The 25979-nt window shown below is 47.0% G+C and overlaps 1 protein-coding gene across 2 annotated transcripts in view; it reads left to right on the top strand.

The window, feature by feature from the left end:
• Positions 1-23342, top strand: part of aspg (asparaginase homolog (S. cerevisiae)) — a 28263-nt gene extending 4921 nt beyond the window's left edge. Inside the window, exons 2-17 of one of the 2 annotated variants that reach the window (XM_018727628.2) lie at positions 380-509; positions 5552-5663; positions 5907-6032; positions 6435-6518; positions 7182-7308; positions 8740-8852; positions 11067-11252; positions 12440-12553; positions 13444-13563; positions 13667-13762; positions 15595-15758; positions 19024-19110; positions 19774-19873; positions 20190-20255; positions 21123-21146; positions 22079-23342. In XM_018727628.2, coding sequence (XP_018583144.1) covers positions 380-509; positions 5552-5663; positions 5907-6032; positions 6435-6518; positions 7182-7308; positions 8740-8852; positions 11067-11252; positions 12440-12553; positions 13444-13563; positions 13667-13762; positions 15595-15758; positions 19024-19110; positions 19774-19873; positions 20190-20255; positions 21123-21146; positions 22079-22123 — 1694 coding nt within the window. In that variant the 3' untranslated portion in view covers positions 22124-23342. The remainder of the gene's footprint in view (positions 1-379; positions 510-5551; positions 5664-5906; positions 6033-6434; positions 6519-7181; positions 7309-8739; positions 8853-11066; positions 11253-12439; positions 12554-13443; positions 13564-13666; positions 13763-15594; positions 15759-19023; positions 19111-19773; positions 19874-20189; positions 20256-21122; positions 21147-22078) is intronic. The other variant, XM_018727630.2, reaches the window with a different exon arrangement.
• Positions 23343-25979: the final 2637 nt, after the last annotated feature.

Raw genomic sequence — 25979 nt, 5'->3', positions numbered from 1 at the left:
AGCTAAATGGTTGGCTTCGAAGTCAATGACATTAAGTTGCTTGGAGTCTGGTATTATTACAGGGGTGCGGTGGCGCAGTGGGTTGGACCACAGTCCTGCTCCCCGGTGGGTCTGGGGTTCGAGTCCCGCTTGCGGTGCCTTGCGACGGACTGGCGTCCCGTCCTGGGTGTGTCCCCCTCCAGCCTTACGCCCTGTGTTACCGGGTAGGCTCCGGTTCCCCGCGACCCCGTATGGGATAAGCGGTTCTGAAAGTGTGCGTGTGTGTGTGTGAGACTGAGTCTGGTTTTAAAAAAAAAAAAAAAAAAAAATGGTGGTACTCCTTCCCTGTCTGTGATCCCTTACGGCTGATTTCACACATTTCATTGCTCTCATCCTGCAGTGCTCTGCCCGGAGCCCAACGCCTTGGTCAAGGCCCTGCGCAAGCTCCCCATTCTCCATGATGAACTCTATGCCCAGCAGACCAGGCTTTACGACTACTATGGTCCCCAGGAGAACACCCTGGTGCTTCCGTAAGTACCCTGCTGAGCTGCACCCACTGCCACTTTGTTTGGACAGTACAGGGGTTGAGTATCACTATTGAGCTTCTTAACAGGGCACAGGGATCAGCTTTCTTCTGTGGAAATTGTCAGCTATCCTGAGTGCAAGTATGAAGTGTCACTGAACAAAACAGACTATGTGGAGACATGTTCAGGGTGTGTCCCTTCTTACCTCCGATGGACAACAGTTACTCCGAGAGTGTCTGAATAGATATACAATGTTTCTGCCTGCAAACCCGCATCAGCCTGGATTTCCCTTTTTGACTAACGAACAGTCTTGGTCTAGGTCTAACTCTCACCACCATACTCTTCAGCATACATCTGAACATATTTTTATTTTGATTTTTGAATGAAAAGGACTTTTTGTGTTTTGAAGTCTTAAGTACCGTATTTTTTTTTTTTAAAGAAAAGTTTTTGCCCCCCCCCCCCCCCCCCATATAAACACAATAGCAGCAATAACAATAACACTAACCCTCTCCACAGACCCCAGACTGAATGTCAGGGAGTAAAAGAAAGAAAGGGGAGGGGGGAGAGCAAAACAGAGTAAGGCCTCAGTGGAGTTCACCTGAGTCCGAGGCTCTACGCTCATTCCGGAGGCAGATCAGCTAAGGCATCAAAGTAGTCTATAAAGGAACTCCAGTTAGTGTAAAAGCGATTAACAGAAACTTCCAAAGTGATCTTGTTGATAAGTTTGAGAAAGAACAGCATGTTTCAAGGTCAGAGGAAGAAAGTGGGGGGTATTGGGAAATTTCCATACTCACAATATTCTGCGCCTAGCTGTTAGAGAGGCAGAAGCAATAATATTGGACTTTTCAGCTGTCGGCAAAGAAACTTCTGCTATGAATGAGCGCTGATACGAATAGGCAAAATCAATACAGTTAAGTCCTGAAACTCCTCAGCTTTATGGCAAAATCAAAACTTGAAGAGGATCAGCTGGTGGACAACTGCACTGGTTACAACTGTAAATCTCAGCTAATATGTCCTTCTTGAGATGAATTCTGTGAAAGACCTAAAATGGATCGGTCTCGAAGAGCCGAGGTCATTGTATTAGTCCAATTCATGTCCCCATCCATCCCACCGTTGGTGAGTCAGTTCAGTTCTGAGCTCCGTCTCCTATTTATTTTTAATCTCGCATGTTGTGTTGTCAGCACCATATGATAAAATGTAGTTGTAATGAGAAGATATTAATCCTCTCTGATTCGGTGTGGATTCAAGCGGAGCGTCACATGGTGGCTTCTGGAGGCAGTTCAGGGAAAAGTGGCGGCGTGCAAAGGTCCTGATTTGGAAAAAATTGAGAGGTCGGTCTGAAGGAGACCAAACTTGCACACAAATCACTAAAATTGTAAAAGATTCCAGAATTTCTGTGAAAAAGATACTCAAACGAGAGTCAGTATTCCTCTCTTTCCCCAGAAGAAGAAGGATGAGTCTATTGCAGAGGGAGAGAATAAGTGTTTTCCAGCTATGCTTGTCTTATTTTGCTGCCAAAACTTGATTGCAAGCGTAAGACAGAAATGTTGCTGTGTTGGAAGCTCCTTCTTTTTCTACTGTAGTTTGGTGACCCCTCATTGAAGAGTTTTCTATAAGACCTGAAAGCTCTCTAAGACAGCGATTCACATGTGGAACTTTCCTGTGAGACTCCGACCATCAAGATTCTGTAGGGCTCTTAACGCTTAATTGACATTCTGTAGTGTGGGAAGGATGGGGGGGGGGACTACACATATCCTAACTGTTTCTGTCCTTGGTGAAACACATCTCATCAGAGTGAAGACAGAGAAGCCTGACTGGAAACTGCCGAACACAGAAGTGCACTTTTTTTCCCTCCCAGCATGCCCTTGGGGTGTCTCCTGCTCAACTGCGTGTGTGTGTGTGTTGTCTTTGACAGGGCGCCAACACCACATGCTGATGAGCTCTCCAAAGGGTCCGGTGATATCGGTAGCACAGCATGTGTCTGTGTGACTGAGTGGTCTGGCTGCACTTCTCCTGCTCTTGCTCCTGCCCTGCAAGCGTGGTGCGGCCAGGGCGCTTGATGAAATTTCATTTCAACTTTTTGTTGCTGTGATGCCCAGAACAGCTCCTTTAGGCCACGATTTGAGTAGATGGCGATGGATACGCTACAAGAGGTGGCGATTCACCTGCTGTTCTGGAGAGCTGAGGCCAAACGTTTTCTCCAGTCAGACAGATACTGCCTCCACTGAACCCTCTTAACTTCCTTGACTTCTTGGTAAGGAAGGAAAGCAGGAAAACCTGCTGGACTTGGTACTCCAAAGTAAAAGCTGCTCCTTGATTACATTTATTCATTTTAGGTGAGGCATTTCTTCTGACTTCACCCATTCATATAGCTTGGTAGTTTTTAGGGAATTTAGGGTAAGTACCTTTCTCAGGGGTACGACAGCAGGAGATGGAATTCGAACCTGCAACCTTTGATTCCTTTTTCAAAGGCAGCAACTCTAACCACTAGCTACCGGCTGTCCCTCTTATGATTTATAAATTTTATTTTTCACTGATGGTCCGAAGCCACTTTTTTAATAAAAAAAAAAAAATCCATTAAAGGGGACAGGATGTGACTCAGTTTAAGTTCTTAGATAAAATGCTCAGCTGCAGTTAAGACACGATGGCCAGGGTCAGTGTAACAAACTGAATGTTGCAAAGATATTCTGCGACTAAGCGTGCAGTGACATGTGATGGATCCAGGAGTGCGATATTATGCTTTAATTTTATGATTTCGGTAGCTTTGGACTCTTTTGGACCAAAAATTTTGGTGCGTGTTTCCAGCTGTGGAAGAAGTACCTGTAAATAGGGAAAGTGGTGCTGTGACACTGCAGGAGTGTTAGAGGAGTGCAGGCAGGATCAGGCCTCATGCACCTGCTCTTAGAAAGCTGCTCGTGGGGAGCTAATCCACTTTGGGCACGTTGATCCTTTGTGGACTCTGTGCATGCGTGCGGGCACATTAATAAGTGCGTTTGATTGTGTGCAATAGTGTGTGTGCGTGTGTGTGTGCGCATGTTTGAGTGTACATATATGCATTAGTATCTACATGTATGTGTGTTTTCTTGTATGGGCAGGTTTGTTCATGTGAGTATTTATGGATTATTGTGTGTGTGCGCGTGTGTATATGTGTGCGTGCACATCTGCGTTTGCATGCGTGCGCGCTCGCTTGCAAAGATGCAAAATTGTCCGCAGTGGGTCAGAGATAAGCCCGCTATCTGCTTACCAGATGAAGCTGAGGTCATGTGGCTGTGCCCGATGTGGAGCTGCACCACATTGGTGGTGCCCAGGCAGCAGCCCCTGCCAACACGCCAAAATGCAAGCCCTCGTTGTGTGGCAGTGCAGGTACAGAGGCACCCCAGCCCTCTCTGATTAAAATACAGAGGGGGTTCTATCATTTGTGTTTGTCTTGGTCTAGACAAAAGGTGCTCACTGTGATCATGGCTTGGAGTGCTGCCATATGTCACCCCTCACCCCTCCGACGGTTACATATTTTACATATTTTAATTATTTCCTTTGTACAGCATTTCCCAGTTTTGGCTTTATAGGGTGAATTTTCACCAGCAATGGTAACCCCCAAAAAAATGACATCGGTTTCGTAATTTCGGTAAACGCATCCCACTGCCACCTTGTTTCACGCTGGCTGTAGTGGTCCGTTGTGAATTTTGGCTGTTATCATATCATGCCTGTGTCTGTTATGGATATTGTGGTCTACGTCCTCTTCCCGGTGCTGAATGGAGTGGAACGGAAAGGCACGGTTGAGCCATGAGCGCGCTGGGTATCGCGACTGGATGCAAACGAGTGAGTTCGTGAAGCCGGGGGGGGGTCGCTTCATGAACTCGCTGTCGCAGGCTTGGATAAACCTCGAGCAGCAACCTGCCTGGCCGTGCTCGGCTATGCAAATACGCGTTTCTCCTCAACAACGCTCTGCAAGTGGGGAGGGAATAATTGGTGATTTGAATGCAGGTCATCAGTGCCCCCTCCCCACTCGCACTGAGATTATCAACAGCATATGTCGTGGTGTTGTCTCGTGAGTTGGGGTTAATTAACACTGTATCGGTGGGCTCTGTTGACTGGATAAGGGGGTGGGTGGGGAGGGTGTCAGCAGGGGGGTGCTGGGTTTCCAACCCCTGCTGTTCCATTGAACCCCCCCCCAAAAAAAAGGAAGGCCCCCTTCCCCCCATTTCTTGTTTGTATGCTGTCGTATGTTAATAAGGGCGCCCCTGCCTTGTTCTCTGAAAGGGAGATTAAAAAGACAATCTTTTCACAGCTGCTTCAGCGTTCGCCAAGGGATCAGCTTCTCAGCAAGGAGAGCACGGGAGGAGCACGGGACAGCACATTTAACACCACTTACGGCCACATGCATATGCATGCAGGGCCGGGGGCGACTCGTCACCGCCTTTTAACTGGGACATCAAGGCTCCTGCTAAGTGATGAGCCCACCCCCCTTTTCGACCAGGACTCGGGGCGTCTCCCCAAGGGCTCGTACCCCCTGTCTCCACTCGCCCCAATCTAAGAATAAGAATCTGTCGTAACTTCTGAGAACTGCTTTTCTGACCCAAACAGGATTTAATCCATTCTCCCTCCTGCTTTCATCCCACCATAATTGTCCTCCTCAGTTTGAATGGGGTGCATATCTTTGTGATAAAGCAGACGGCAGTCGTAATCGATTCCCCACCCTCCCCTCCAATTTCCAGACCAGCTCCGTTCAAATTTTTGATCTGTCTGCTGCACGTTGGGTTGTGGCCTGAGCGGAACCCGATCCAATTCTCACCGCGCTTATTAAACGCAGAGAACAAAGGCAAGATGCGTTAAAACAAGGCCTTTTTGTTTGGCTATGTTTGAACCACCTTGTTGGCTTAACCGTAATCGTTTCGGCCTCGGGATAAACAGTCTGCGCTGCTTTAAATGCCCTGCAGTTCTGCGCCTTTGTTTTACCGCAGCTCTGCGCTGTACCCAGATGCCGCTGTTCTAAAACGAATGTATTTGTGCGTCTGGTGTCCTCTACCACCGTACCCCCAAACCTCCAGGCTCTCGAGGCAAAAGAAGAGGATAGTGTACACTGTGCTCGAGTACTCGCCGCTGCTGGACTCCTGCAATATGACCACAGATGACTGGGCATCTATTGCAAAGGACTTGGAGGTACCTGGCAGTTTTATATCTCAGCTTGCAGAACATGCGCATTTGAATCCTTTCACGTGTGAGTCACCATGTCATGCTTATTTCTTGTGAAATTGAGCTTTGCTGTAATTGTAAGTGAATTTGCTGTCCTGCAGCTTAATGTAGTGGGTCTCTTAGCCAGGAGGGGGCAGTCAGGCATTGTCAAAAGGCATATTTCTGAGACACTGAAAGGCGTCGCCTCCCTGATGTTCCCTCTGAACCCAGAAACACTATGAGAAATACGATGGTTTTGTGATCCTGCACGGCACGGACACTATGGCCTACACAGCGTCAGCACTTTCCTTCATGTGCGAGAACCTTGGCAAGCCGGTCATCCTCACTGGCTCACAGGTATGTCATTCACCCCGTGAAACCCATCCCGTTTCTGTTCCCTCTGCAAATAGTGTGGGGTTGGACTCCTGTCACCCACCTCAAATGACCTGACAGCCTTGAGCTGTGGTGTTGGTTCTGTCACTGAGGAATGGCCCATGTACAGTACAAAATCCATAGTAATGTGATGAACTCGCATCGTCTGAACCGCTTGTCCCATACGGGGTCGCGACGAACCAGAGCCTGACCCGGCAACACAGGGCGCAAGGCTGGAGGGGGAGGGGACATACCCAGAACGGGACGCCAGTCCGTCGCAAGGCACCCCAAGCAGGGCTCGAACCCCAGACCCACCGGAGAGCAGGACGAGGTCCAGCCCATTGCACCACCGCGCCCCCCGTGATAAACTCATGTCTTTTCAAACAGGTGCCCATCTATGAGATGAGGAACGATGGGCGAGACAACCTCCTGGGAGCGCTGTTGATCGCCGGACAGTTTGTAATCCCTGAGGTGAGCCTCGGGAAACTTCCTGTCACATGATCACATCTGCAAAAAAAAAATAGTTTTGAGTAAAGGCATCTACTTTATATGTGCGTTCTGAGCTTGTGATGTTTAGTCCCCAAGTGGCCTGGCCATAGCTAATATGGAACGTGTTGCATGGCATCTCTGCTGAGCGTATTGCTGAAGGATATGAAGAGCCGTACAGATTTATACGGTTTCTGTGGGGCGAAACTCGCAAAGCTGTTCTCCTCTAGCACAGACAACCTTGAATATAAACATCCCCTAAACACCAGTCTAACAAGACCTTCAGGTGAGCCTGGATACCATATCACAGTGCGGAGAGTAATAATCTGCGCCGCATCAGAGGACGGCACTCTCGCCGACCCTGAGATAACATTCTCAGTTCGCTGCTTATTGCTCCACTTCATATCTACACAATGTGATGAGAGAGGACAAGCAGATATGTCCTGAAACACAAGCAGAAAACACGATTACATTTTATTGAACTATACTGACAGCCATATGGTCTATGAGTTTTCTAGGGGAGGGGGGTGAAGTTGAGATTAAGATAGATGTGGACATTCCTGCAGTGCGTCTTTACAGAACAGGCAGTTGTTTCCTGAATGAATGAGAATGAAACACTGTTACCTGGTTCTTTCCTCACATCTTCAGGTTTGTCTGTACTTCCACCACAAGCTGTACAGGGGCAACCGTGTGACCAAGGTGGATTCTGGGAGTTTCAATGCCTTCACCTCCCCCAACCTCCCTCCCCTGGCAAATGCTGAAGTGGACATCAAAAGTAATTTTCTTTTTTGTCTTGTCTGTCTGTGGTTTGTGTCGGGGGACGTAGCTCCTGCTGGGGTTTTTCATCCATCCGGGAGCTGCTCATTTGGTTCATCTACCAGTCCAGGGGAGCGGTGTGCTTTTAGCAATTATTACGTTCCATCTGATCTTGTCACGGTTGAATGGAAGCGCTGGGCATTTTGAAGCCGTTTTTATGACCAAGGGACTAAATGGCTAAATGGAACGTAGCCCGAATCTGGAAGGCAAAGCTAAGCCCTCATGCCAAAGCAGTGGTTTCACTTGTTGGCTTGTTTGGCTTGTGATTAGGAGCACAGATTTATAACTAGAAGGTTACTGGTGCTACTTTGAGGAGAAACCCTGCAGCAATGCTCTTAATCAGGGTTGTTTACCGAAATTGCTCTACTGTATTGTATGAAAGAGTGAAATGCTACGTTACTGTAGAAGTACTGGCTGAGCAACAAAACCAATAATAGCAAGTCCTGGTCCACACCTTCAGAATTCATTTTGAATGAATCTCGGTCTGAATCACGGAGGGGAATTCCTCTCCAGTTCCTGTCGGGGAGGTTTGATGATTGAGGAATGAGAAGCACGGTTACCCGCAGGTCGGAACTCCAGAACAATGAGCCAGCCCAGCCCCATCTACCTGGAATCTGTGCCTTAGCTTGCATGTCATCTCTGGTATTCTGCACTCCAGCCTCTTATGCTCATATATGGTCAACTGGTCAACGCTGATGATTTTCGTTAACTATCTGAGACACTGAATTCTAGCTCTGGCACAAAGGGTTCCCCAAAGCTGCCCGTCAACTTGCCGCATTAATGCGCATTCCGCCCCAGCTCCTCACTACACCAAGGGGTGTAATTGCTGATTAAAAGTCTGACGATGCCTGAGAGTGAGAACCAATGAGGGTCTGTGTCAGACTCAGCCACTGATGTGTGTGTGTGTGTGTGTGTGTGTGTGTGTGTGTGTGTGTGTGTGTGTGGGGGGGTGTGGTGGTGGTGGTGGTGGTGTGGGGGGGTTCCTCAGCCCTGAGCAGCTGGAATGAATGCGCCGTGAGCCAGACCAACCCCCACACTGCCCTGTCCGCGGCATGATGAAGAATGAATTATCATAGGATCATGAAAACAAATGCAGATGGCATTCAGAACAACAGGAATGCCAGAGCTATTATTTAGCTATGCTAGATCTTTATAAGCGGGGTGCGAGAACATTCCAGTAATATCGCCATCTGTTTTCTGCCAAACTTTGATAAATCTGCAGCCATTTATCACTTTGGATCTGTCAGCATTTTTTTTTTTTTTTTTTTTGCTTGTCTATATCTGGCCACTGTCCCTACATTGTGGACTCTCCAAAGATGCTGTAGCGGTCACTGTCCATTCAGGTTTTAAAGCACCTCTCTCCCTCTCCCTCTCCCCCACCCCCATACAGTCAACTGGGACACGGTGTGGCGGGCCAACACTACAGCCAAATTCCTCGTCCACACTCACATGAACCGCAACGTGGGGCTCCTGCGTCTGTTCCCGGGAATTACGGCCGACACTGTGAGAACCGCAGCCCGAGGCGTGACTGCCAGCACCGTGCTGCACCATCTGACACAGGATTCACTCTCATTGTTTTTCACTGGCTACCCCCTCTCCCTCTTTGAATTTTACCATATGACTTTTGTGCTACCCTCTTTGCTCTGTAATCCAGCTCCGCATGTACCAGTGTCAGAGTGTCAGCGTCAGTTCTCAGCTATCAGGCGTAAACTGCCCTGATTGGCTCAGCGTTCGCAAGCAGTGTTTAGTGGGAAGTGTGTTCCTGCCCTTCATTGACTCCCAGTCAAACAGCTATTCTAGGGTTTAGTTTGGGTGGTTCCTTCAAGGTTGAAGCAGATCCTCCATGCTAGCGAGATGAGCGCCCTGGGTGCAGGCCCCCCCCACACGTGTCCTGTCGCATGTACTGAATGAGCTGTTTCCGTGGAGGAGGACAGGAATGGTACACAGATCATGTGACGATTTAATTGATACATGAGCCAGAAAAAAGAAATGTTAGGAATCAGTGGTTCCGAATTGAATTTGAGTTGAAAAATGAGACTCTCGCATGTCCCGTTGGCATTTAGTTTTGGCGCTTGTTGCTGCTGTGCTGTGGATACAATGGTTTGGAGTCAAATAGACAGAGTGCTTTTATAGACTCCTCGCTTACGGAGGAGTTATTTCACTGCAGAGCACACACTGCAACAAGGAAGCCCTTCTCGAAATGTTGGCTTTCTAGGAAAGGGATCCTCTGGTGCCAGGCGTTGTAACCATGAGCTCCGCACTGCTGTAAGATGACTCCACACCAATGCAGTTTGTTGCAGTCACTCAGATCGTGTCTTTTTATTGATCTATGTGTTGACTTTGATAAGAACGTGTCGGCGTCTGCTGGCTGAGCTAGGTTCAGACCCGCCAGTGGTACTTCCTCTCTGAATTATAGGACGGAGTTATGAGGCATATCTAATTGTCAACAAAAGGCCAGGGAGCTGGCATAGAAATTGAAACACTTATTCTGCCATCTATTAAATGGGGAGGGTGTTGGCTTTACTACCACAGTGCTGGCATCGCTGCTCCCGTGTCCTGGGCCTAGTTGTTTTTTATGTGTTTTTATGGCCGTATTTAATTTTTTGCACGAGACACATTTAATTGCTGTTTATTGTATTCCTCCTGGTTCTCTTTAAGAGGTTGCCTTTCTCGCAGATGGGGACCACGCAGCTCCGATCCCGCCAGCTCAACTGGGTTGGGTTTTAACCCAAGCACCTCTTGCTGGATGCTGGCTTGGAGCTGTGTAAGCACTTAACGTGGCCCACTCGGTAGAATCTGCGTAACAGGACATCTGGGAGCACCTGTGCAGCACCCTGCCCTGTGTTACTGCTGTCTATGACCCTCCCGCATGCCAAAAGGGTTTCAGGGCAGGCTGGTTTCCATGGCTGTCCCAACAAGCAACCTCCACAGTCCCGAGACACCCCTCCCCCCAAGCGGGTTCTCTGCACGGTGTGGTGTTTATGGCCGTCTCATCCGCTCTAAATGCGCCTGGGGTCCTCATTTCCAGATGCCAGGTGTGGTTCGAGATGGGGGTTTAATTGTTCTGCCGGACCACCCAGAGACCTGCTGAACCAGGGAAGGTGGCAAGCAGATGGGCTGGAGGTGGGGGAGATGGGCTTTTTATTAAAAATCCAACCATGTAATCCTCCTCCCCGGGCCCATTGGCCAAGCTCTGGCGAGTACCTCAGGATGGGCAGCATGGGTATGGTAACCCCCTGCCAGGTGTGGAGCTCCTGCCCCCCCCCCACAAAAAAATTACACTAAGGTGTCAGCAGGCTGCAGATCTGGGACTTATTTTATGGCTACTTCTAATTCACTGGTGTTCACTTTGTTGAAGGAGAAGTTAATCTCAGCAACTGGATGCCGCTTTCTGTGGGGGAGGTGAAGGTCGGGGGTTGAAAACATGTAAGACCTTAGTATACTAGGTGTTCTCCTGGAAGCTTTCCTTGACCTTGGGAGCCATAATGACATTTTTTATCACATTACCTACAAATGGTGTAAGGAAAAGGCAGCGTGCACAATTCCAGTGATTGGTGCCCAATTTGATACGATTAGAGTCTAACCTAGAGTCAGTTGGTACCATGTCCTCACTTTTATGGTTTTTCTAGGGTAAGGCTGTGATCCATTGCAGGGAACCTGTTGGAAAGTGTACGGTGTCCTGGGGAAGTGAATATCTGATGGCCTTGTGTCCTGCAGGTGCGAGCCTTCCTGCAGCCCCCCATGGAGGGCATTGTCCTGGAGACTTATGGCAGTGGCAATGCCCCCAACAACCGCATCGACCTTCTAGAAGAGTTCCACAAGGCCACTGGGAGGGGTGTGATCATAGTGAACTGCACCCAGTGCCTGCGGGGAAGTGTGACCACCAGCTATGCCACGGGAAAGGTGCCCCATCTCACATCAGCACTAACCTTGTTTTTACCTCGGTCAGTTGATCAGTACGCACTTCATACATTTAGCCATGACCTTTCATGTCTGTCATGTGACTAATCTTAACACATCATCTGAAGGTCACGCTCCACCCCTTTCACGTGACTAAGTTAAAATGTTTACACACAAAAATGTGTTCTTGACCACCACAACACCTAAGGTCATGTTTTTATTTGACGATAAAAGCGCCTGACCTGGAGTGCAGTGGCCCCCAAGGAAAACAAATAAAAATAGATGTGATATCACGTGGCACAGGGAGTAGTGCTACTGTCTCACAGCGCCTTGGTGGTGCAAGCGGACGTGGGTTCAATCCTCACTCAGTCTGTGTGGAGTTTGCGTGTTCTCCCCATGTCTGCGTGGGTTTCCTCCGGGTGCTCCCGTTTCCTCCCACAGTCCAAAGACATGCTGTTCGGGTGGACTGGTGGCATTACATAGTGCTCATTGGAAGTTCCTTTGGAGAAAAGCATCTGCTAATTGAATAAACAAATCTGTCCCTCTGTTCAAGTGCTCTAGCACTGTACTCTTACTTACAGGATAGCTTTATATCTGCTGTCATTGTAGTTTAAGAATCTTAATGGCTGCTCATTAATAATGTTATATCCCAGTGGTCTTCTCTTTCCAAACTTAAGAGTCAATTCAGTAACTGGCGTTAATAGTGTAGTTTAAGCAATGGGAACAAATTGCAGTGACGCCTGTAGGGTGGGGTTTTTGCGCTTAGCAGTTGTCATTTTCTCGTCCCCTTTGACCTCGGCAACATCACTGCTCCCGTGGTGCAGTCACCTGGCATTACTTAACGTTTTTCCAAAGTTTTCCAATGCAGCCTTATTTTCAGTGTGACTGTGGTCTTAACAGGACTCAATGCTCCTGGGAAGAACTGAAGTTAGATCTTTACATCTGTGAGATTAGACTCTGCACCACATTTTTCTTTTTGTGCCGAAATATTACCTTGTTTGATCGGCGAGCTCCGTATGCCTGAGTGAGCGTGTTTGTCTCCTAGCAATGGGCATTGGACAACTTGTCACAACAGGAAGAGCAGGTGAAGAGTCTCTCTCTCTCTCTCTCGCTCTCTCACTTTGTCTCTGTCTCTCCCCTACTGAGACAGTGTCTGATTTAAGAAACCTACCCTGCACTTCTACCCCCAGGCCCTGATTGATGTGGGACTGGTTCCAGGCTGTGACATGACGCCGGAGGCAGCCCTGTCCAAGCTGTCCTACATTCTGGCCAAGCAGGATCTCAGTATGCAGGAGAAGAGGAAGGTAGAGCCTAAACCGTCCCCACACAGTGTCTGCCAGCAGTGGCTAGTCACCAACACTCCTGCCCAACACTCAGCCACAGGTTCACGAGTGCATGGTGGGCCTCAATCGGCAGGTAGACATGATAGCTGCCACCTGTCATGGCACCTGATGCGCTCACATTGAAGCGTCAAGAGTGATTCTAGCCTTCTGATTTGCCTAAGTTCCCAGCACCACAACCCATCTTTGTGATTTCACAACAGTAGAGGTCCTTCAAGACCCTGAATTTGCCAGCCCACTTTAGATATCCTTCCCTTCCTGCATAGGTAAGGTTTCTAACCTACAGGTGGTTCAAGGGATACTGCATTAGAGTTTGTGCTGCAGTCAGATGTCAAAGCTGTGTCTAAGGATGTTGGGTCCCCCTTGACATAGTAAAACCGGTTTCTCAGTCCTCTGCAGAGTTTTCCTCTTGTCTTCTTGCATACTAACTGGAGATTGCTACATGTCTCCACATGTACAGGAGATCATATTCATGCAACCCTTCAATACTGCTTTGCTTGGCAGCTATTTCTATTTAAAGCTATTTGAATATTGTCCTTCATTATAACAGTTTATGTAAAATGTCTTTCTTAAGGCATCTATTATCTATTCTCAGATGCCAACATTTTGGAATCATGACAGTTGATTTCCTAACCTTCTGCTCTGTCATCTCCCTGCTTCTTAGAGAACATAAAACAAGAACCACTTTTGAATGCTCTTTTAAGCCCACTGAGAAGCAGGACAATACTACAGTTAGTCTTTCTTCTCTCACTGTGACTCTTCTTTGTAACTAAGGCGATGTGCGTTTTATGCGTAGCTCTCAGGCTCTGTCGGATCTTTCAGCGAATTACACAAAGCTCCTGTTCTGTGCTCAGATGATGAGTCGGAACCTGCGGGGGGAAATGATTGCCAACCTGGAGGGAGCCCAACTGTCCCTGCGTGACAGCCGCTTCATCCAGGTCATAGCCAAGTCATTGAGCATCAGCTGCAAGGAGGTGAGCGCTGAGTTGGGGGCTTGCTGACCCTCGGTGGGACAAAAGCTACCAGTGTATTGGATTGTGTAACAGATCGACTGAAATGATTTGGTGATGCTTCCAGGAGCTGGAGGCCATCCGTGATGCCTTGACACCCACCTTGGCCTGTGCTGCTTCTAAAATTGGGGACGTAGAAGCCCTGGAAGCCATCCGGGAAATGGTACAGTAAGCTTTCTCAGCACCCCACCATATAGGCACTGAGAGCCTGCAACTTCGATGCCCTGGCTTGCGCCTTGTACCTGCAGTCGCAGATGGGTTGGAAGAGAGCAGTTACTCCCATAGAACCCTTGGCTCGGTGTAGGGGATACTCTCCATTTGGACCAACCAGTCTGGCAGCCTTACCCTGTTGAACCTGAATGGAGGAAACCAGTCATTCCTAGCATTCTTTAAGCCCCCTCACATTGTCCAGTCAGAATGCAGACACCTGGGTTACCCATTTGCTTTTATTCATTTAACAGACACTTTTCTCTAAAGCAACGTACATCTTGGAGAAAAACACAAGTGCATTGCATCAACAGAACAAGGATGCAGACACGTGATTCTAAAGTACAGTTAATTAGATACATTTCTTCAAATGAGCCAATATACGTCACATGAGTAGCTGCATAAACTTTTATCAATCATTGTACAATTTCTAAGTACAAAATTATTAAACACAGACATTTACACGTTTATCATGCTCTTAACGAGATCAGCGGAGAAGCGAGTATCCGAAATTCTTCCTAGCATTTACTTCCTCTCTGCAGTGTTCAGCTTTGAAGGAGTACTTATTCCCCATCAAAATTAATCCATCACCTTCAAAAGAACACCTTTGGGAGAAAACTCTTTGCTCGGAACAGTGTAAAATTGTAAACAGTGCACCCTCCACCCACAACCGTTTGCGTATATTGTTAAAAACATGGCTTCATGAAAAATCAGACATTTTATTGTATGTATTATTCTGTTTTGATAAGAGGATATTGTGAAATATTGCGGCATAGTATTAATACTGGAGTCATTGAAAGTAATTATATTCATGGCTCTATCCCTGCATTAAGTGCTAATGAGTTTTTTTTAGAAATGGAAAAGGCTTCATAAAATAGAGCAAATGATCTACAAGAACAAACTGATGAATTAATGTGAAGCTAAACAATTCTCATTATTCTTAGTAAACTGCATCAAGCAAAGAACTCATAAAAACCGAATCGTAGAAAGATGAATTAATGTTTGCGCATCAGTTCTTTAATGTAGGATTCATCCGCCACATTAAGGCGCCACGGTGCTCGACGCCTGTATTGTTGTGAAGCAAACGAGGAAATTATTTCTTGTGCACTTTCCAAAAGACGTTATCGCTCGGTAGCGACTGGATCGCAGCTTTGCCTGGGCTTTTGTCCCACGCTGTGTGCGCAGCCTCGCTAAGGCTTCGATCCTACGCTGCTGCTCCTGCAACAGGTTGTTGAAGTGGAGCGCAGTTCCCGCTGGGAAAGCAGCACAAAGCAGTGCCAGACAGTAGCAAAAGTGAATCGTGAAACACTTCACGTGGTACCAGCACCGATGAGGGGAAAACGTTCCCAAGACACATAATGCCTCCGCTAGAAAGCTTGCAGAAGTTCTGTTTCGGACGTCTGCTGCCTTCATTCTGGTGTCAAGTAATATAGAGATTCGTTTTCCGTTCAAAAAACAGGATACAAGCTGAATGGTTACAAGAAGATAGCCCTCCCCCCCCCCCCGTGATTTTCAGATGAGGAAAAAACTCCCTTTAGTGCCATTCACAATAATCAGTTTGTGCCGCTGTGGTGACAACAGGACACCTGGGATTGCTATTTTTGCACACAAAGAGTATTGTATGCTAATAATACTGCCTCAAGTGGGGTGTTTTTGACTGGAGAATTGTCAGCACAGCTGAACAAACCCAGATTTGTAACTATATTTACAAGAGTGTGTGTGTGTGTGTGTGTGTGTGTGACTTGAAAGAGGTGTTAACCTAAGGCTGCGTACGTTGTCTCCCTGAAGGGCAGTAACCTGAGCATGGAGGACTACGATGGGCGCACCCCGCTGCATATAGCCTCCTGCGAGGGCCACCTCAAGGTGGTGCAGTACCTACTGAGCCACGGTGCCACCGTCTACGCCAAAGACCGCTACGGCGACACGCCTCTGCGCAATGCTGTCCGCTTCAGGTGGGGTCCATGACAGATTGGTAGAGCTCACGTTATGACAAAATAGGTGAAGAGCTCAACTCCAAAAAAGAATGCCTGGTTTTGATATGGGTCCTGAAATCTGTATTGTTTATCTGTTTAATTTGGTACAACAACAGGCTACTGTTGATTTACGCATTTAGGCAGGGTATTCTTACTGCGAGGATGCACCACATGTACCTTGATGCATCGTACAACAGCAGGGGTTGAATTTGAACCTGGAACCCTCTGATTGCAAGGCAGTGATTCCCAAACACCATGTAGCTGCTGTCCTGCACTTGAATGCACCTACCTTATAAAGGCAGAGCCCTCAATGTTGCACTGATGCAGTGGTGTGAGAACTGCGTGGTGGTAGCAAGCGCGACAGAGCCTTGTGTTTATGTGGTGTGAAAAGTAGGACAAAATCCATCTGGCTGTCCATCAAACACAACCCCCCCACCCCCCTCGCCCGTGTGGAGGACTTCTGAAGTGGAGAGCAGTTTGAGACCTGCACCTCATTAAAACTGGTGGGATTGAGAAGGTGTCTTGTGTTAAATTAAAGTTCCCTCCCATGCTCCATCAGAATTGTGTGGCAGGAGAGGGAGTCCTCAGGCCCCTTCATTAATTCCCAGCTAATTAGCCTAATTGTCATCAGGCTGGACCGGTAATGCATTATTAATATTTTTTTCGCTATAATTAGTTTGCGTTATTTGCCGACCGACCAGCCACGCTGGGATACCGTCCTCGTCCGTGTTGTGAAATGTTGCGTAAGGGTTTGTGGCGGCGCACCTACGCACTGCCACAGAGGAAGGACCGCAACGCCAAAATCACCGACGCTCAAGAAACGAAGAGGTGCTGCCCTTTAAGTCGGTTCGTTGGAGGTTTGAGTCACAGCAGGGACTCGTCCTGTGCCCCTAAGAGTCCTATACATATGCTGAAATGGCTCCTCCAGCTGTGAAGAGCCCTATGAGTCCTGTTGCCGCACACTGATTTACACCATGCATGATGCATTTAAAATTGCTTGACAACTGTTGAGACAAAGACATGGCCCGTCTTGGCGTCTGACACGGACACGATCTAACATGCCCGTGAGGTGCTTGCGGAAATGCGGGGTGAGGCACGCTGTCACGCACAGGTAGCTTTCGCGCCGCATGCATTCAGCCATCATACGCTGCCAGGATAGGATTTTTAACCCCGATTCAGTCCCGCAGCATTGCTTCCAGTTCAGAACCCACAGTAGTCGCTGGAAAAAAAAATGCACTGGGTCGACGGGTGCTTGACAGGGCAGCCGCGTGTTTGCGTGCTCCGGGCGGAGAAACGGAGATGGGAATATTCGCAAGTCGTCTTCACGCGGGAAGAAAAAGACCTGACTGCATCTCTGACATAGGCACCTCTGCATGTCCTTTGCTCTGTGTTCCAAGAGGGCACATCAAACCAGACTTACCTGCTGCAGCAGTTTTGTGGAAGGTGGATACTATGACTGCTCACAAGACAATGGGGCAGAGCTTAGCACCCACGGAGTGCGCTCAGCAACAGCTAGGGGTGTCGTCGGAGGGGAGGGGAGCACGGGGTTGTCATGTCATGACAGAGGAGAGCAGCTAGCTACTGACGTGTACGGATTGCGAGGGTGTCGGAGCAAAGCTGCCATGTGACAGTTCTACTGTAGTCTCTGTGGACTTGATATGACCGATTCGAATTGTCCGGTGGAAGACTAAAAAATGCATACAGAACAAAAATATTTAACCCCCCGTCAAAGAATTCAGATCACCATGCATTTTAATCAGGTATAACTTCTAAGTTGAGTAGAACTGAACTTGAAAATTTTCTTATTATTAATTATGCTGCGTATTATTCAGCCTACTCCTTTTCACTGCACTTACGGACATCGCTTTTCCTGTGTGTCCGGTGTCTGTTTTTTCCGGTTAAACTCCAGCACGGTGGTGCCGTTCCTTTACTACCGTAACTGCAAATATCCGCTGCCTAAAGCTGGTGGATGCGGGGTTGCGCGCGCCCAGGAGCACGCGCAGCCGGAGCGGTTCTCACCCGGGTTGCCGCTGCTGCACGTGGTGCCTGGGGTGCTTAACAGAAACGGTCGCGTATGTACCGCTGTGGGAGTTTCCGTGCGGGGGCGTCGGGACGTGTTCGCGCGTGTCGCTGCCTGCTCGACAGCGACAGCGCCGAGACTCGACACGCTCGGCGGTCATCCTCAAAGGGTACCTGCACATCGCTAACAAGGCCGCCACGAGAATACCGGGCACGGCGAAGCTTTTCGCGCTCGCTCATTTGGCATATTTAACATGTGAAAGCATTGCTCACTAGTTCTGCATAATGAGAGCCTGTTCTTGTAGTTTCTTTCTAATCAAATGCTTTTTTTTTTTTTAATAAAGGATGGTTAAACCAGTGTGGGCATACCTACAGCAGAGCTATTTTCACCCTCCTGTGGAAAGTGAGTCAGAGTAATTTTTTACTGGAGTTAGTCAAACTTGCTTAAGTTGCTATGGCAGGAGCTGGGATTAGATCTCAGGTCCTTTGAGTCCAAGGCGGCAGCTCTAAGCACTACGCCGCTGCTTTTTGCTTTATTTATGAGTATGTTTATTAGGCCACCGAGGCACCGGGTCAGCAGCCGTCCTCATCGGACAGCAGGAGGCAGGAACTGTGCCGTGTCTGGTCCACTGGACCGCTCGTGTGCACCATAATCAAGCCTGCGATGGAATGTCAGGTTTTCATTCCCAGGGTTGCCATTAAAGTAAAAATATTGTCAATAAGCATTGCCGCCATTTATCTACCAAATGGTGCAGCCTTCGGCCTTTAATGAAACCGAAGTTGCCGAGCTTGTGTGGGAGCGGATGTGAATGTTTCATTTTTGGGCGCAGCCTCTAAATTACCTTGTAGATCATAATTTGCTGAGTTTTTTTTTTTTTTTTTTTCCCCCCCCCCAAGGCCAGTTCACTACCTAACCTTTGGTACCAATTACAGTGTTACTAACCGTCCAGGTCTGGGCTGTAAGGCATGTCAGTGAATCCAGACCTTTATAAGACCATAAACTGGTCCAGTGTGTTGGGTTTTAATGCAGAACAGTCAAGAGAGGAAGCTCAGGAGGGTCACATTCGTGCTCCGGTCCTGAGTCCAAAAGGCCTGTCTTATTGTAGCTCTGTCGGCTCCTCTGTCTCTCTCGACTTGTTGCACGTTCGTGGCTCTCTACATGTTCCTTTGTGACTGGCCCTCGTTGCTCCTGACCCTGCGTGTGTCTGTCGCTTTGCTGTACCAGGCACAAGGAAGTGGTGAAGCTGCTGAGGAAGACGGGGGCCCATTTCTCTCAGGATGAACTAGAGGAGGCGGGATCAGAGCTCTGCAGGTGAGACTGTCCGGCCGCCACTCAGCCGTCAGCGTGAACGACAGTACAGCAGAGGGTCTGTCCTCATCCCCTGCCCTGACTTTACACGCACACTTTGTTTGTAACCCACACAGATCTTTTGGTGTTTTGGTGAACCACAGAATGCAGGCCAGCGACATTTTAGCTGTACCACACTTGACGTCTTTGGAATTCTGCACCTACATCCTCCCGTTCACATAAGTCCCTTGTGCAATCAGCCAAAGTGCCTCCTAATAAACCCAAGTGCCCTGGTCTTCCAGGGTCAGTCTCATCTGTAGAATTATTAATTACTGCATCTGAACTTAATAATCATTGCACTTCCCAAAGTATTTAAATCTGGAACATTTTGTTGCCTCCTAGCGTTTTCAAAACCTTTTTTCAGCAAATATGTACTCCAGTACCCTGTTATTGTGTATGTAGGTGATCCTAAAATTGCCTGTAGTGTGTGCATGTGTCACTGAGCACGTGTGTTACGTTGTGGTACTTTGTCAGTGAATTTAGTGTAGCATGTCCAGCATTGTAAGTCTCTGGGTAGAAGTGTCAGCTAAGTACTAGTAACTGTACATCGCTTTGGAGAATAGCATGAAATATATATGGAATGTAGCATCTGGTATTTGGAAATTGTGTGATGGGGTGATTTCTCAGATTGGCAGCTTGCAAGGACTTGGAGGGGCTTGAAATATGGCAGCTTGCTGGAGCAGACCTCGAGTTCCCTGGGTATGATGGACAGACCCCTCTGGAGGTGGTGAGTTTCTCATCAGCGTGTGGAACCTGTATGGTTACTTAACTTGGAAAGAGTTTCGAACAGGTGAAACAAAAAACCATCAGTCTGCTTCTGAACCCAATTATGTCTTTCTCTGTTTTTGTCATCAAAATATCTGCTCAAAAAAAAAACCCTTTCGTGTACATCTCGTTGAAACTGTTACGTAAGCTCGCTCTGCGTCCTTGGGCACACTCACTTTTTCAGTCTGCACTTACCTCCCTGCCTGTGTACCTACCACCCCTCACCAAATATATATATATAAAATTTTTTTTTTTTTTTTTTTTTTTTTTTTTTTTAGGCCAATACAGTGGGTAATGAAGAGATAGTGAAGTTCTTGAAGTATACCCACAAGTACGGCACTGTGGTAAGGACCTACCTTTCCCTGTGTGTCCCTTCACAAATCAGACCACACAATTCCCACCTGCTCTGACTTCCCAGGTATACTTTGTAAGCATGGTGAACCTGGGTATTATTTGTTCTCAACATTCAGTCTGCGGGGGTTCTGAAGAAATCACGACAATAGTTTGAATGAAACCGTTTGCCGTTTTGGTTTAACACGGCTCACGTTCAGCAGTGGTACATTAAGAGCACGTTTACAGTACAATCCATAAGGTTTTCTCACGAAAGCATGGGGAGAACATGCAAGCTCCACACAGACCGAGCAGAGATCGAACCCATGTCCAATCACACCATCCAGTCACTGTGAGACATCAGTGCTACTTACCGTCCCACCAGGTAGTAATTATGGAAGCTTGTACACCATTATCCCATCTGTAAGGTTATCTGCAACTTTTTCATGAAATATCCATGCAGTGCCCATTGCACAGGTGTGTGTGTGCGCGCGTGCGTGTGCACGCGTGTTCTGTAAAGTAATGTAGACCGTACAATAGAATAAATCAGAGCAGCAGGTCCACAGTCTCAGTGGTTAAGTTGTTGGACACAGAGGTCGATGGTTCGTTCCCATAGTTTCAGTCCCAAGGAGGGTGCGGTAGCACAGCAGGTTTGGCCTGCGCCTGCTCTCTGGCTGGTCTGGGGTTCGAGTCCCTCTTGGGATGCTGTCCTGAGTGTGTCCCCCTCCCCCTCCAGCCTTGCGCCCTGTGTTGCCGGGTTAGGCTCCGGCTTGCCGCAGCCCCGCTCGGGACAAGTAGTTTCCGTCCCTGGAGAAGCTGTATAAACGTGTAAAACTGTGTGCCATAGATGGGAGGTCCACATCTCTTGTTTTGTTTTTCAGTTACCACCTGATGAAAACGATGAGGTAAACTTAGCGTTTGAGACCATGGCATGGTACCCAACGCCCCTTGTAAAATGGAATGGCTCTGAGACAGTTTGCCAGTTCCATTTTGGTTTCTGCATAGTGGAGTAGTCGGCAAGTGCTGCTGTCTGTCATTTCCTGCTCTCGCTTGTGGTCGGGTGTGGTGGCTCCACCTGTCTTCATGTCAGATCTGCCTGGACCCTACCTAACTCCCCTGCTCTGCGTGTGCGGTGTGTGAGGAAACGGCCCACGAGCCTCAGGACAGCGGGTGCTGCTGGAGCCCATGTGCACCAGTGTTTTTCCTATGAGCTTTGCAGAGCATGTGGAGAAGTAAACAGGCTGTTGAGGTGTAAATGAACATGGCAGCCTTTTCTGGAGTCACGAAAGACTCTTGTGGATCACATGCAAGCTCCATCGCTCCGCATGCCTCGTCCCATTTCCCATAAAACAGAAGCGTGCTATTGCTCATATTAATTTTAATGCACTTCATGCCTTTCTTGATGAGCAGCAGTACGCCGCTTGCGTGCGTCCGCTGTGTTTAGCTGATGCTTTGTTTCTCGCACGAACTATAAAGCCATCCATCCTATATTTCTCAATACCCTGCCTACATTAACCCACTTTGCTGAGACTAGAAGGATCTAATGCTATGCTTTAGCAGCGCTGGTTCTTGTTGAGTCCATTGGTCCATTCTTTTATGTGCTTTTCTCCCAGTTCTGTCTTCTCTTCCTTCTCCGACTCATAGCCCTCAGTCCCTCATTACAAATGGCATCTTGTGCTAAGATATTTAAGTTTCTGTCACCTCATCATTTGTGTCTAGTCATGCCTGTTTTTCTCTCTCTTGCCGCTACACTGATAGTACATGTGCATCTCTTTCTCGATATTGTGTAGAGTTTTTTTACATTTTTATGAATCCCCCTCCTTTCTTTCTGTTTCAGAATGGAGAATTTATTGAGTTCACAGCATGCCCGGGAGAAAACTGAAGGCAAGATCGACAGGGATCCATCTTATTTCTTAGTCTCTCCATCCATCCTTTCATGTTGCCTTTAGGTTACTGTTGTTATAAACCCAGAAACATCTGGGCTACCCATGTAAACGCAATATCTTATTCATCAGTGTTATGTTATGTTACATGAACAGGCCATTAGGCTCCCTTCATATTAAATGTGTTTTAAGTAGCTGTATTTTAAGTATAATGCCCATGTGAACTTCCACTGGAATGTGTATTGTTGTTGTTGTTGTTGTTGTTGTTGTTGTTGTGCTTTCTGTAACGGGATCTATACGTGAATCGTAAAGCATCTGACAAATCAGAAAGATCGATAAACTGAAGCTTTTTTTTTTTTGTAGATTTTTATGTTTAGCTGCTGCATTTTTTTTTTTTTTAAAATGTCCTTAATTGAATTTAAAAAATGTAGTTGAAGTGGGAGGGGCCAGATGGTCTCGCCATCCGTGCATCGCATTTTCTCAAAGTCTTCCTTTGTGCCGTTGTCAGACAGAACTCTGATTCCATAGGTTAGATTTGCTGCTGCTGCTCACTGGGGGTGGAATCAGTGCGTCGTGGACATGTGCACATTCCTCCCAGACCTGCTACACTTGTTCTGATTGGGTGTGTCTGGGGGCTTGGTACACAATGCTTTTCTGTATTCTGTTCTTTTCTTTCTCTGTACTAGCAGTGGTCAGTGTTGTTTGCCCTCTGGTAGCTGTAAACTGTTGTCTATGCACCTTTGTAGTTACACCTCAACAGTATTTCAACATACACTAACAGGAAAGCAATTGAATTAACAGATGTAGACAGTGCTAGAGTGTATCTGGTTTTTGATGGTTAGAGACATATGATGTTTAGTTCACATCAACATATCTCATGTATGCTTTAGCTTCTCTTAGAACGCACTGTCAGATTCTGTGAAGGTTCTAGTAACTTTGAGTCTCGACCAGACCGTGTGTGCATCGAATCAGGAATGCTACACCTAATTCACCTTCTTCTCATCACAGGTCTTGGGAGTGGGTGGTATTGCACAAATTGCTGTACAGTTTCAGGCACAAGAAAAAAATGTTATTTTTGCATAGTCAACCAAGTCCTGGCAGCAGGACCGAATGTTCAGTTTTTTTTTTTTGTGTAGATTCATGTGGAGTTTGGAAGTCCCTGCTGACTACACACATGTAAACAAGCACAAGTGCAATAATAAATGCAATTGTCCTTTATATTTTCAGTGTTTTTGTGTGTCATTTGCCATGTTTCTTTGCACATTCCTTGGAATGTTTCTTAACATGAAAGTCTTAAGAGGTTTCCAGCTTTGATTTTGTGTTCTGGTTTGATTTTTGTGAACCCATACTACATACAATTCCAACCAACCAACAAATTTCATTTCTGCTTTTCAAATGATCAGCTTAATTTGTAAGAATTTCGAGACAAAGATGTTGAGAGATTGATCATGTAATTAAAATTTTGCATTCTAAGTAAAAGGCAGGATCGTTACCTGTTTAGTAGCCCATATTTGATTAGCATCTTGGCAGCTGCTCTCTAATTGAATTAAAATACTTTAATTTTTTTTTTCTGCTGTTTTGTGGGATGCTGGGTGGGAGTCTAAACTCAGTAAGATATTGATTCTCTTTGGAGCTCCACAGAGTGCTGTAAATGTCACCTATAATAGAGAGACAGTCTTTATTTCGCCTGCTTCCTGGCAGAAGGAGAAAACTAGATGATTTCCTGGAACATTGTGCTTTTGCGTTAAGGCTATCAGATTTTAGCTGGTTTCTCAAATGTTTTTTAGAATGTAATGTCTAGGACAAGTATGATCCTTTTTATGAAATAGTTTGTGAATGCACTGATGTGATTAGATTAATATATTAATTGAAAGTAAACAAAGTCCTTGCAAATTTTAAGATGGATCTTCTTGTACATATCTATTTTGTGCCAGCCTCTGGGAATGTGAGCAAGTGGCTAAAAACCGTGCTCCAAAATGTGTTTTCAAAGTACAAGATCCTACTTAAGGGTCTATCGAGTTTAAACAAAAAGGACAAGTAAACAACCCAGCAGGAGGGGGCATCCAAATTTAGAAGCTCCCTTCCGCACTAAAGTTGTTTTTGAATTTCCCCAGAGATATTTGCATGTGGTAATGACATCTGTTTGAATTTTAATGTCTCCAGTGCCATTCTTGGGAGGTCATTTTCATTAGCTTGTTGAAATCCCCAGCTGCATGCTTAAAGACATCCATTGGAAAGATGAGGCCCGTCTTCTAACACTCAAGCAAATGGTGGGTACAGCCCTGTATGGCCAATTACACACCCAGAGCAATCCCTTAGGCGCCTGCCAGCATTATGATTTGGAGTGTGGGGTTGGAGAACACGGCAGCATAACGATGCTCTTGTGACATCGTTGGCAAAATGTCGACTGGATCAACAGATGATCGTGGGACCTAAAAAAAAAAAAAGATCTACAGGTAGGTGTTGTGTTAACAGGTCACAAACTATAGCTCATACGATAGCTGCACACCTTATATTTAGTCGAACACACACACTGAACCACTTGTCCCATACGAGGGTCACGGGGAGCCGGAGCCTAGCCCGGCAACACAGGGCCTAAGGCTGGAGAAACACCCAGGATGGGACGCCAGTCTGTCGCAAGGCACCCCAAGTGGGACTCGAACCCCAGGCCCACCGGAGAGCAGGACCCGGTCCAACCCACTGCGCCACCGCCCCCCCCTTAGTTGAATAGTAATGCTTAATTTATTAAATTAACTGGAAATGGTTCAGTTGCTTAGAGTGTAATAGCAGACACCCTGTGGTGAAGATACACCTTGAAGTATCCATAGTGCTTAAAACGAAATGTTGGAGTATGAGTATGAATTTGTTTGAAAGGAGGAGAGGTGTGTAAAAATGTCATGCAGGAGTTAGTTAATACAGCTCTCCAAAGCTAGAGTCAGTGTGGTGCAGCCCATCATCAGAGATATTCATTGACTGTGTGACCTGGTATTTCCATTTGTTCCTTGACCTCCATGGCACCCTTCACTATGCCACTCTTTGCGGGTCCTGCTTTAGAAAAAACCTGCCTGACAAGTGCACCTCAAATGGCCTCTTTGGTTATCTCCTTCAGTTCTGGTTCCTTCTAACAGGACCTTGAGGAGCCGGTCGAACCGGCAAGGCCTACATTCCTGGTTGAATCATGAGGCTTGTATGCACTGCCTACCAGCAACCTCTGTATATAAGAAGGCGGTAAGACTGAAACTGAACAGTCCGGGTGCTTATTCTCCAAGTGGATCTCTCATCTTGTGCAAGGTAAATATATCACACTTTTCCTGCAGAGGAGTTTGTATCGGAACGACTTGCCGGATAAAGCATTTTACGTAAGCTTGTGTTAATTCCTACCAGTCTCTGACACTGAAATCTCAGATTTCTTAAGATTGGTTTAACGTTTGAGTTTGAAAGGTTTTTCGTTTTATTTGTTGTCAGAGGCTCACCTGCGATGACTCACCTGGACTGTGGAGGTCACTCGGGTGAAGTGGTTCTAGACAGTTCAACAGTTCTTTACCAAAATTGTGAAATGTTTAGGACCACTTGATCATGGCGACAAAGACTTCAGAGCGGCGAGAGCATGAGAAGAAGTTTGTCACGAAAACGACTCGCATCCAGTAAAATGAGTCTGTTGGCTCTGGTTCCCGACTTCAGCCGTACAAGTCATAGGACTTGGATCCCATGAAGAGGTACATCAGTGCTGATCGCTCACCAGCTTCACAGACTTCCGTGATGTTCAGTTTTCAACGAGTTCAGGATCTTTTCAGTCTAAGAAAAGAGTGGGGCAGCATATTTAGCATCCAGTTCATGCTTTGCGGATTTTCAGCG

Source organism: Scleropages formosus, chromosome 15, assembly GCF_900964775.1.
Source record: "Scleropages formosus chromosome 15, fSclFor1.1, whole genome shotgun sequence".
Taxonomy (NCBI): Eukaryota; Metazoa; Chordata; class Actinopteri; order Osteoglossiformes; family Osteoglossidae; genus Scleropages; species Scleropages formosus.
This window is presented reverse-complemented; position numbering and strand designations above follow the sequence as displayed.